Source organism: Euprymna scolopes, chromosome 38 (assembly GCF_053919585.1).
Source record: "Euprymna scolopes isolate OS-2025 chromosome 38, ASM5391958v1, whole genome shotgun sequence".
Classification (NCBI taxonomy): domain Eukaryota; kingdom Metazoa; phylum Mollusca; class Cephalopoda; order Sepiida; family Sepiolidae; genus Euprymna; species Euprymna scolopes.
This window is the reverse complement of record NC_136519.1, coordinates 20,490,442-20,502,995: the sequence shown is the minus strand read 5'-3', so window position 1 is coordinate 20,502,995 and position 12,554 is coordinate 20,490,442. Positions and strand designations below refer to the sequence as shown.

General features: G+C 29.9%; 1 protein-coding gene across 1 annotated transcript in view; it reads left to right on the top strand.

Moving 5' to 3' along the window:
• The window catches only part of LOC145263085 (uncharacterized), a 47,909-nt gene that overhangs the window by 19,616 nt on the left and 15,739 nt on the right, over positions 1-12,554 (top strand). The window contains exons 4-8 of the mRNA XM_080119963.1: positions 852-917; positions 1,623-1,703; positions 5,695-5,868; positions 8,689-8,848; positions 12,137-12,237. Coding sequence (XP_079976089.1) covers positions 852-917; positions 1,623-1,703; positions 5,695-5,868; positions 8,689-8,848; positions 12,137-12,237 — 582 coding nt within the window. The remainder of the gene's footprint in view (positions 1-851; positions 918-1,622; positions 1,704-5,694; positions 5,869-8,688; positions 8,849-12,136; positions 12,238-12,554) is intronic.

The window sequence follows — 12,554 nt, the reverse complement described above, 5'->3', positions numbered from 1 at the left end:
AATCAGAGAAAATATGTTTCTCTGGCACTCTTGCCAGGGATGTCCAGAAAGCAATAAGCTTTGATCAATGTTGGGAAAACCCTTCATATCAGACAATTGCTCGCCATTTGGGCACTCCCCTTTTTGTGGGGAGCTGGTTTTCTCCAACATCTTGGAGAAACAAACAAATATAAGTGTAAACCATAACTGGCTTGAAGCCAGAATTAACTGCTTGATTTCATTCCACTATGGCGTGATGTCCGAACGCTGGAGAAAACCAGACGTTCATTTATGCACCTGCATCAACTCTTTTTGATGAACATCGGTAAATGTAAATGCTTTTCACTTTGTGGCTTCATAGCATAGTGGTAAGATATCACGTTTTCTTTCACTTTTTTCCCTTCATGTCAGAGCTTCGGTATCATTTTCAAACTGGAACCTTAGAACCTTAGGATGACAATTATCGAAAAATTGGTCCAAAACATTAATTCTTTCACTCTAAACTCTGCTGTCGAGGGGTTGATTTTTACCTCGCCATTTTAGCAAGTTGTTCCCTTTTTGATTTGACTACGGTTAATTCTGATGTTTGTGACTTGTGGTTGCAGCATGGAGACATCGACTAAGATGTCAGGTTTTTTTGTTTTTTTTTCGCCTGCCTGTCTACTACCACTTTTTTTTTTCTGCTCAACGCACATTTCCAAACACCCGACCAACGCCGGGCACCCCCACTAGTATAAAATAAATAAAATTTTCAAAGAAAATTCTTAAATAGAAGTAAACATTTTTACTTTTAATATTGTGAATATAATTTGTGAATATGAAGCCGGAATTGGACTTAATTTGAAAATTTGATTTTTGCTATTGTCTTTTAGCTTCAAAAACAGAAATTGAAAATCCTCAGAAGAAGAAAAAAGAATCTGTTGAAGAGAAAATTAAAGGTACTTGCATACATGTGGAATTTTTTTTTCTTCTGATATTCATGTTGTAATGTGTGATTTTCTTTTCAAATTTATAAAGAACTTGTATTGGAACTTGTATAGAATATAATGCTATTTGATCTGACTGAAGATATCAGTTTCTTGACTTGAATTGCACCAAACATTTTTTTTTTTCCTTTCATTTTGTAAAATTCAATCAAAAATATCTGATAAAAGATACACATTTTTATTTATTTTTAAACATATTTTACCTTTAGCTATTAATCAGACTCGCGGAGTTGGAAGGTCCGACTCCTCAGATTTCAAATTCAGATTTATTATTTTAATGTCTTCCAATATTCAAACGATCTGGTGATTCTTCGGAGATTCAAATTTCAAATTCTAGGCATATTTATAAGTCCAACTCTTTCCAAAAACTCAGAATTCGCAATCCAGGTCAGAATTTTATTCTAGACTAGCATGCCACCTGACATTGCCCAGTCATAAAATACGCTTAAATATAATATTTTAATTTAAAAAATTTTCTTTTAGCTATTAATGAGAGAGAATTCATAGACATTACAATAAAAAATTTGCAAGTTTGACTTATTGTTTGCAATATCTTCTTTTGAGATTTTTTTTTTCATAATAGCGGGCAAAGCAGTCGCTCCTCAGTTATTCATAAAATTTAATTTTCTTAAATGTTTTCAATCTTTTTTTTTAAAGATATTTCAAATGGTCACACTGTCTCTCCCAAGAAGAAGAAGAAAAAAAAGAAAAAGAAAAACTTAAATAAAAATTTAGATGGTGAGTATTAATATCAATCTAATTTAATGGGTGCAGACAGCTTGCTAACCCATTAAATTTCAGGGTTTTTAAATTTTTTACTCTTGAGTTGAAACTGTAATAACTAAAAAATGATTAGAATACACAAACTAAAAAAAAAAAAATTTTTATTTAAAAGCAAAATATTGACTCTACTCTGAATAGGACATTTGGTACATGTGTAACGCTATCATTTCCAAGGAGTTTTACTCGGTTTGTCCATACAATAGGGAACGGCTGCTCGTTCTGGCATGGCAACCAGCTCTCCCGGGGAATAAACGATATGCACATAGATGATATTAATGTTTGATATATCAAGGGTTCAGTATATCTGCTATATCTGCTCTGGGTCTTGTCTCCAGGTCTTCTTGGTATCATTACGGGCAGGATTTTCGTCATCAGCATTGATGATCAGAACCGCTGTGCTGAAATTGAACACTGTATGAAGGAGCAACAAAGACATTTACCAATAGCAATAGCCAAAAACACATTACCCAAAAGTATTTCTTTTAAACTCCTTGGCCTAATGTTCACAGGGAACACGGGTTGGAACAGAAAGCATTGCCAAGGCTGCTGTGAAGAAGGTGGACTCTCTACTGTGCTAGAAATTACTTACACCTGAAAGTATCCTATACCTCTATAAGGCCACCATGTATGGAGTACTGTTGTCACATTTGGGCTGGTGCATTTGCTACTAGTCTCTCACTCCTGAACAAAGTTCAAAAGAGAGTCGCCTGTCATCTAAACTTCAACTTCTGTCCCATCGACTAAATGTTGCATCCCTCTGTCTCTTCTACAAGTATTTTTATGGTGGATACTCTTACGAACTATAAGCACTTGTACCCCCTCGACATAAATACCTCCGACAAACTTAACAAGCAGCTAAATCCCACCCCTATACAGTAGAGATCCATAGGTGTAAGAAAGCCTTCTTCTACTCCAATAGTTTCTTCCCCAGAACTGCTAGACTTTGGAACTCCCTTCTGGGATTCTGCTTTCCCAATTGTACTGACATGCAGAAGTTCAAGTGTAATGTGAACAGACACCTTGCTGTTCATATCCCTTCATAATGTCCCTGCAACTTATGTCATCCCCGATAGTAGCCCCTACTTCAAAGTGGCACTGTGCCTTGTTTGGGGTGAAAATTGAATAAAAAAAAAGAATTTTTTAAAATTCTAACAATTAAAAAAGGAGTAGTTTTAACTCTACCCGTGTGTTGCTAATGGTGTTCAGATCTCGACTTTTTTACGCCGACTGTTAGAGTTCAAGCTTCAAATGCTTTCACTACAATACAATACTTCTCTCTTTCTCTTGAAAAGAGAAGAAAAAAACCCAAAACAGATGCATATGAAAACAGACTGAAATATTATTTTATTTTTCAAATCGTGGTGTCAGCCAAGTTTGACCTTTTTGTACCTGTATGCTCTAATAGCCTTGAACTCTGAGTTTTATAAAAAAAAACTGTCAATCTGAACCAAACTGATTTGGTACTGACATTTCGAGATATCTGGTATGTGTCATTGTACTGGCCTCCCCCTAAGTACAAGTCGGGTACTAGCTTTTACGTGTGGGGGAATTCAAGAGCTCCTTTGAAAAGGGCCCTCGTTCATTGTGCCACACGTGATATATTTTAGAAATCAAAATGCTATACCAGATAAAAGATTCAAATAGATAAAAGGAAGGAAACATAGCCATACAAATCTAATGCTGAACTTAGTCATTTTTATGCCTCATTCACTGTGCACTCACGGGGGACCATGCATGCTTCACTTGTTTTTTTAAATTTCAGAATACTATAAAAGGCATATAATATATGCATATGTTTTCATAAATGTAAAAATATACTTGTGGAGCATGATCTATAGATTTTAATTTTACTGGTAGTTTAGAATCTAATATATAAACGGCTATATGTCAGTTTGTCTGTCTCCACATTTTCAAACTCTATCTCCTCTGAAACTAAGTCGCAGAGCGGAGCTAACCACCTCAAATGATTGGATTTTTTACGGACAGTTCTTTTATGGGTCTTAAGCCAGTTAAAATAATTTTAAAAAATTATTATACATGTTGTACATTTATCTTAGTTTATTTTTAATATTTGATTTTTAATCGGTTCATTCATATGCGTGTCACTTTGGTACAGTGGTAACGTCACCAGCTTTGAATGTTGGTTTCGGTTTCAACTCTAACTGATGGCACCTAAATACCTTTTTTTTTTTTTTTTTTTTTTTTTTTGTGAAATCCTGACTCTCTAATAATATATACAAAATCTCTGATAATATATACAAAATCTCTGATAATATATACAAAATCTCTAATAATATATACAAAATCTCTAATAATATATACGAAATCTCTGATGATATATACGAAATCTCTGATGATATATACGAAATCTCTGATGATATATACGAAATTTCTGATAATAATATGCAAAATCTGGACAAATTAAAATACCAGTAGCAGTGTCAACAAAATTGATGGCAAGGAATGGAAAGAACTATTTCGGCAAAAATAATCGATTCTGATTGGTTAGGAACCAAGAGTTTGATTATTTGTTGTAACCTAACTTCAACTAATCAGAAGACTGTCGCAGTAGTAGCCGGGCACTTACCAAATTTCTTATATAAAGCAGAGCGCAAGATCACCCAACAGGGAGACTTGAAGTAATGTTGTTAAACAAACCCTTGTCAGTCAGAACCACAACTCTCATAAGGGAACTACCAATTTGACCCTGGCTGGTGCTAATGGATCAGGCTGTCTTAAGATATTGACTTCCTGCGACGAAATGTACCTAACGTTGGTGCCTTTGTTTTTCTATATCTTTTTTCAAAACTTAATTATGTTCTGCAAAAACAACAGCCCACCTTTTCCCCCTTTTCCTTCTTCCCATTTCCCCTTTCTCTTTCTACCCCCCCCCACTTCCTGACTGGTTTCCTAACTTAAAATATATCAAACATTAATACTGTAACCCTTTTCTCTCTCCCATTGCAAAACTCATTCATGTTCTGCAGGGCAGGGAACAAAAACAATAAAATCCACTATAAAACAATCAAATCAAACACTACAAACTAGCGATTAAAGATACAAAAAGCTTGAAGAATAAAAAAAACCTTTTACAAAATAACTGGATGCAGCATGAATACTATTTCCAAAATAACTGAATTCAGCATTAAATAATCTGAAAAGGGTTGATATAGCGTAAAACAAAATAACCAAACCAATTTGACCCTGGCTGCTAGGTCAAGGATTCTCGACAACTCGCACGATAATTTCCACGCAGCAGTGATGTCGTTACTATCTTCTCAAACAAAGCAGCAAGCATAACCACTATTGACACTACTATTTCACCAGACTACTATGGTCACTTGTGCCACGCCATGTCAGTTGAGGTAACTTCCTTCAATTAAATCTTTCATTGAACTGACAAAATGTTTCCTTCAATTTTGATATCAAACAATGCATGGCCACTATTGAAGCTATTTTTTCAACAAGAATTAATGCTATTACTACTACTGCCATGTCAGGACTCTCTGCTGAACGGAAAAATCTTTTTCTCTTCTCCCAATTTATTTCTGAAATAAATGATTGAATATCGATCAGTTAAATGTCCATCCTGTCTTTGTGTTTTCTTTCTCACTATCGTATGCTTATTCATAATATAGCACTTATATAAATGTAGTCATCCACAGGTGGACGTTTTATGATTCCATAGTGTGGCTGAATGTAGCCAATCATTACCGATCGTAACAGTTTGGCACTCTACTCTGACTTAACCAACTTGCCACTAGTGGAAGAAACATATCTTTTAAATGATTTTTTTTATTTTGTTTACATTTTTTACAGTGTAACTTAAAGGATTCAATTTTTTTTTTCTTGCAAAAGAATCTTCATGAAGACGTGAAATGAAACAGATTGTCATTTGAGTTTCTTATGAAAATTATTAAAGTTTATTCTTTTTCATTTCCTTCAGGTGAAACTGGAAAAAAATCTGAAATAAAAGAATCCACACAAGTGGAAGAAAATGGGGCTTTACCTGAAGAAGAGGATTCCGAAGATGACTTAGAAGAATCTAAAGGAGATCTTGAATCCATTGAAGCTTTAGAGTCTGAAGACGATACCATTGAAACTCCAAAAGAACAATTGCGTAAGTCTAACAAGAATGCAGTTTATTATTTATTTTTTTTTTTTTAAGGCTTATTCTTGTCAAATCACTTAATGACTTAGTAGTGTTGCTTATTTGATTGAAAATCGAAAAAATGAATTTTCCTTAACCCTTTATGTCCTGAATTATAATGTGGATGATTAAAAAAAATATTTGTTAATTTTAGTTGGTTTAAAGGGTAATGATACTATGATTGTATTCAAATTGGAAAAATTAAGTTTAATAGTTAAACGACTGCTGAAAATTTTTGCATTTCGTAAACTTAACTTGATTATTATCCATAAGTGCTTGAAAAAAGTGTGTTTATGAACAATCCTCCACTCTGAGATATCAGCATACTGAATGTAAGCAATGGACAGTTGCAATCTGAAGGATCTGGCATTTATCCAGATACTAAACTAATATGTACAAGGCGTGTTTGAATCAATTCCCACTTTATTTATGCCATTATATTCATTTATTTGTGACTGAATAAATTAGTTCAACCAGATCACAAGGTTAAAAACCAATAGTGTCTAATTTTTTTTCTTTTTACAAGGAAGTCACCATTTATCAAGAACAAAGGCCACTTGAGGATAAGGTTTAATAAATGTAATATGGTAGTGCAGTAATCACTAATGGTGTAGATTAGGTAAAATTTTATTTAAATGGACAGTTCAACAAAAACTTGTTTACATTGGACTTATAGGCTACCACATTATAATCAGCCGAGAAGCAACCCAGTGGAACAGTGCTCCACATGCGGGCAGTTCTAAGAAAGAAGCTTTGTTCATGGAATCTGCATTTAGATTTAGGCACAGATAGTGTGGAAAATTGTTGATAGTGGTTGTAGTTAGTCGAGTGTTTTGAACTATAGATTGAAGCTCAGATGAGTACTTACCATGAAAATAACAATGGAGCAGAGACAGGCTTGCAACGTCTTTTAACTTTTCATATCAATTTCAACTAAAAGCAATGTTATCTTAAATGTCATGTTGTAATAAGTTAAATATTACTGCATTTGTATGTTAAACAAATATTTACATGATTTAACAAAAGACGATTTCGCCATAATTGTGGCATGTGATGTAAATACAAGGGAAGTAACTCTTAGTTTAGAATTACCTCCCCTGCCACAGTTTTTTTTTTTTTTTTTTTTTTACTTAAAACTAGCAAATTTTTTTTAAAACTAATTTTCTACTTTATTGTTTTTTATAACTTTTACTAATTTCCACACAACAACTAAGTTGTTGGTTTTAGTTGTAATTCAATTTTTTTTATCCAAGAATCACCGTTTTATTTTATTTTAACCTAACAACTTTATTTTCTTTCACTGTTTAACTGCATTTTATTTATTTATTTATTTTTCCTGTTTTTATTTTCTCTCTTGCCTCCCTTTCTCCTCTTAAGACCTTTCTCTGTAAAAATGCCAATTTCAAACAATTCATGTAATGGAAGCTAAACTTTTGGGACAGAGTATGGAATAAGGACCCCAGAAGCCAAGAGGACACATTTTGATCGACACTGGTTGACTGCTAACACACATGTCATTTGCAACAAATATACACAACCTGAGTTGTTCGTTGTATTTATTGATTTTAAATAGTAAGGAAAGATTTAAAGAAAAGTGGGAGGGGGAATATATTGTTAATGTAGGGTGGTTTTTTTCTGGGTGGAGGTCTGGCTTTTTTTTTTTTTTTTTTTTTTTTTTTCTTTTTCAACAAACTTTCAATAAATGAATGTAGAGATGGTAAGTAATTTCTCATTAAAAAATGAGTTTTATTCTGTACGATTATGACCCTGTTGGTGGGTCATTAGAATATGCCGACTGCCCCCCCCCCCCTGCAGAGGGTAAAAGTCCCTCAATGGGGGTCCTGGATATGACCTTAAACTATATCCAGTGGTGAGGCCCCAGCTTGTGGGCTTTGGGGAGTGTGGAGCCACCCTTTAATTACCATTGCTTCCAGGTCCACTCTGACCCGGAGTGGTAGTACCTGTTAGGGTCCCAACTATAGGTTAAATAGAAACCAACGTGAAAACAACAAATATATTCTATTAAAATAATTTTTCTTCAAAATCTTTGGATTCGGCATTAAGTAACCCGGAAAGGGTTGATACGGCGTAAAACAAAAACAACCAACCAACCAATCTGTATGATTAATTTGTTAGGCATTTAAGAAATTTATTTGTTAACGTAAGCTGCGGCATAAGAAAAATGATTTTGTTTTAATTTATTTTTACTGTGCAATAATTTATCAGTTTCAAATAGGCTAAACTTGAAAACAAAAAAAAAACATTGTTAATGCTTGTTTTGGTAAAATTAAAGACAATTGAATAATTATACAGAATGAACTCATTTTGAAATGAAATTTCTCGATAAACAACCAACTCTATGTTCGTTTATTGAAAAGTTTTAATAAAAAAGGAAAACCCCAACCACCCAGAAAAAAACTCACCCGATATTAAAAAAAATATATATATATATTCCCCCTAACATTTCTTCAAATCTTTCCTTAATATTTAAAATCAACAAATAAAACAAACAACTCAGGTTGTGTATGCTTGTTTTAAAGGACATGTGTCTTGACAGTCAACTGGTGTTGATTGCAAAGTGTCGCCTTTGAGTCTCTCAGCTTCCAGGGTCCTTATTCCATACTTCCTCCAACTTTTGTCTCATTAAAGAATGACTTCCTGTCTCCCTCCTCTCACATGATAAAATCTCCAAAAATATTATGTTAAAATTATATTATGCATTTATTTCATTAATCATGTTTTTATTGAAATTTCCACAGAAGTGTAAGCAAATACTCTACTTTTTTGCAGTGCCTGGCAGCAATCTGTACACAGAAATTCTTACAGATTCTTCTTTTGAAACATTGTCAAAGTGCATTTCCAGTGAGACATACGATGCAATTAAAGGAATGGGATTCACACAGTTAACAGAGATTCAAGCAAAATCTATTCCACATTTGTTGGAAGGGCGGTAAGGAATTTTGTTAAAATATTGATGAAAAATATTTATTTGGGAAAAAGTTTAAAAATTTTTTATTTTAGTGAAAGGATGGTGTTCTAATTGTTATTCATTGATTTATTTCGAAGGTGTCATTTTGCATTTGTACAAACTGATTGGTTAATGTTCATTCATTCCTAGCAAAAAAAAACAAAAAAAAGGCGTTTTGAAAGTCTCGCTATTCATATAAAAAATTACAGGGTCGTTCAAAAGTTATGGTGTGGTGTTCGGATGATTAATTGTAAATCTGAAAAATCGGAACTTTTTGGGGTATTGGAATTAAAAAAATTTGAGTCTAATTTCTGATTCCAAAACGATTCTTTTAATATTTTTCTTGATAGTAAAACATTAAACAGTGAATAAATTTGTGTTTTTGTTTATTTACAACATAAGACTAAGGAATAAATCCCATTTTCAGATTTAACATTGATTCTCAGTCTAATTTATTTCTTTTCTTGATCAACTAGCAGACCACCTGGTGTTGCCTGGTTGTAAAATATGCATAAATATTATATAAACATGCTTTCATTCTGGAATGTTTAATATTTCCCATTGTCTATTCTACTTCTTTGGCCAATATTTCTCTCACATATTTCTGGTCAAATTATGTATTTCAATAGACAATAGTAGAAAATGGAATTAATTTACATGTGTGCAACCCATCCAACGCCTCTCTTCAGAGAGTCACCTGTCAAATATCCAACAGATTTTCTTTAATGAAATATGTAAATTAGGTAACTTTTTAATGTAGACGTCCTTTGAATAAATAGTATGTATAGAAATTTGTGAAACCTATTAATCAAATTGTGAACAGACAGGAATACGACTTTATTATAATAAATGTAGATATGTAAATATATAGTAAAGTTATTATATTAAAAATATAATAAATGTAGATATATAATAAAGATATTAAAATAAATGTGGATATATAATATAGATATTATAATAAATGTGGATATATAATAAAGATATTAAAATAAATGTGGATATATAATAAAGATATTAAAATAAATGTGGATATATAATAAAGATATTAAAATAAATGTGGATATATAATAAAGATATTATAATAAATGTGGATATATAATAAAGATATTAAAATAAATGTAAATCTATATAATTATAAAACTCAAATGACCTTGTAACGAGTGTTGTAACCCAACATCCGGTTTATGACTTCCGGTTGCGCATGCGTACATAAACATTTTTTTTTACTGTGTACGTTTTCAGCGTCCCAATTTTTTTTTTTTTTCTTTTTTTTTTTACGCATTTAAATTATCCAAATAAACAACTGTTAATACTTTCTGCTTTTTTTTTTTACATCATTCATTTCCATATTACGTTTAAGTTATTTTAACGCAATTTTCTTACAAATAAATCTACTTTAACCCGTTGATAACCATAAGAGCATTTTACAACGGCGATTTACCCATCACCTTCCTGTTTTTTTACATTTTCTTCTCCGTTTTTTAATAAACTCAGAACATTTTTTTTTATCTACACTCTTAACATAACTAAATAAATCCGAAAACATTTAAAAAAAAAAAAAAAAGTTACATTTTATTTTCATTTTCTATTTAAAAAGCCGTTCTTAACATGGGGAGAGTGTTTTTAACTATTCGGTACTTTCAAGTAACAATTTCATTTGTTTTTTTTTTTTTTTCGCATTTAAATTATAAGATATATCAAAATTTGAATTTAACTTTAAGTATTATGGTATCTTATCTAAAAGTATGGCAAACCACTTATAATTAAATGGCTGTAAGTTTTTTTAAAAAATTTTTTTGAAAAATAAACAATTATAAACAGATCGACTCATAGAAATCTATCTAATATTCTTTTTTCATTTTAATATACTTTCATAGAAATGTTTCTGTTATGTCACAAAAAACTATTTTCTGCACGTCACAAGCAAAAGTGTCACGCACATACATTAATTCCATAGCTAATATAACATACTGACCAAATGGGTCACGGTAGTCTATTATATAATAAAGATATAATAATGTAAAGATATTTAATAATAAATGTAAATATGTAATAGATATTATATGTAAATATATAATAGATATTATAATAAATGTAAATATATAATAGATATTATAATAAATGTAAATATATAATAGATATTATAATAAATGTAAATATATAATAGATATTATAATAAATGTAAATATATAATAGATATTATAATAAATGTAAATATATAATAGATATTATAATAAATGTAAATATATAATAGATATTATAATAAATGTAAATATATAATAGATATTATAATAAATGTAAATATATAATAGATATTATAATAAATGTAAATATATAAGATATTATAATAAATGTAAATATATAAGATATTATAATAAATGTAAATATATAAGATATTATAATAAATGTAAATATATAAGATATTATAATAAATGTAAATATATAAGATATTATAATAAATGTAAATATATAAGATATTATAATAAATGTAAATATATAAGATATTATAATAAATGTAAATATATAAGATATTATAATAAATGTAAATATATAAGATATTATAATAAATGTAAATATATAAGATATTATAATAAATGTAAATATATAAGATATTATAATAAATGTAAATATATAAGATATTATAATAAATGTAAATATATAAGATATTATAATAAATGTAAATATATAAGATATTATAATAAATGTAAATATATAAGATATTATAATAAATGTAAATATATTAGATATGATAAATGTAAATATATAATAGATACTATAATAAATGTAAATATAGATATTATAATAGATGTAAATATATAATAGATATTATATGTAGATATATAATAGATATTATATGTAGATATATATCTACATATAATATCTATTATATAATAGATATTATATGTAGATATATAATAGATATTATATGTAGATATATGATAGATATTATATGTAGATATATGATAGATATTATATGTAGATATATGATAGATATTATATGTAAATATATAATAGATATTATAATATATGTAAATATATAATATATATATGATTGATATAATAATAAATGTAGATATATAGTAAAGTTATTATATTAAAAATATAATAAATGTAAATATATAATAAAGATAAGTCTAAGAAATATAGTAGCAGATTATAATTCTGCCACAATACAAAATTCGATGCCACTTGTTAAACTAAGTGTTAACTGATTTAAAAAGTAAAATAAATTCATCCTATGACGAAAAAAAAACATGATTTCTTTTCTAGGGATTTGATGGGAGCTGCAAAAACTGGCAGCGGCAAGACATTGGCATTCCTCATTCCAGCTGTTGAACTCATGTATAAATTGAAATTCATGCCCAGAAATGGTAGGAGTTAACCTGCTTTTTATTTTTTATTTTTTTTAACAAACATGCACGTTTTCCTTGTGACTACATGACATACAGATGGAATTAATAAGTGCTTCTCAAGACTTCCCCTTATCTTGAAATAAAACAAAAAGATAAGATAAATCACGACACCAACTTACACGAGGGTAGAACTTCAAATAATTTATACTTACAAGATTTTAGAAAGATGGTGATATTAGAGAAACTCAAATTTGCTTAAAATAATTTTCTTTACAGAAAAGAATTCTAGACCTTTTAATATTTATTGTTTATTGAATATTAATATTTATATGCAG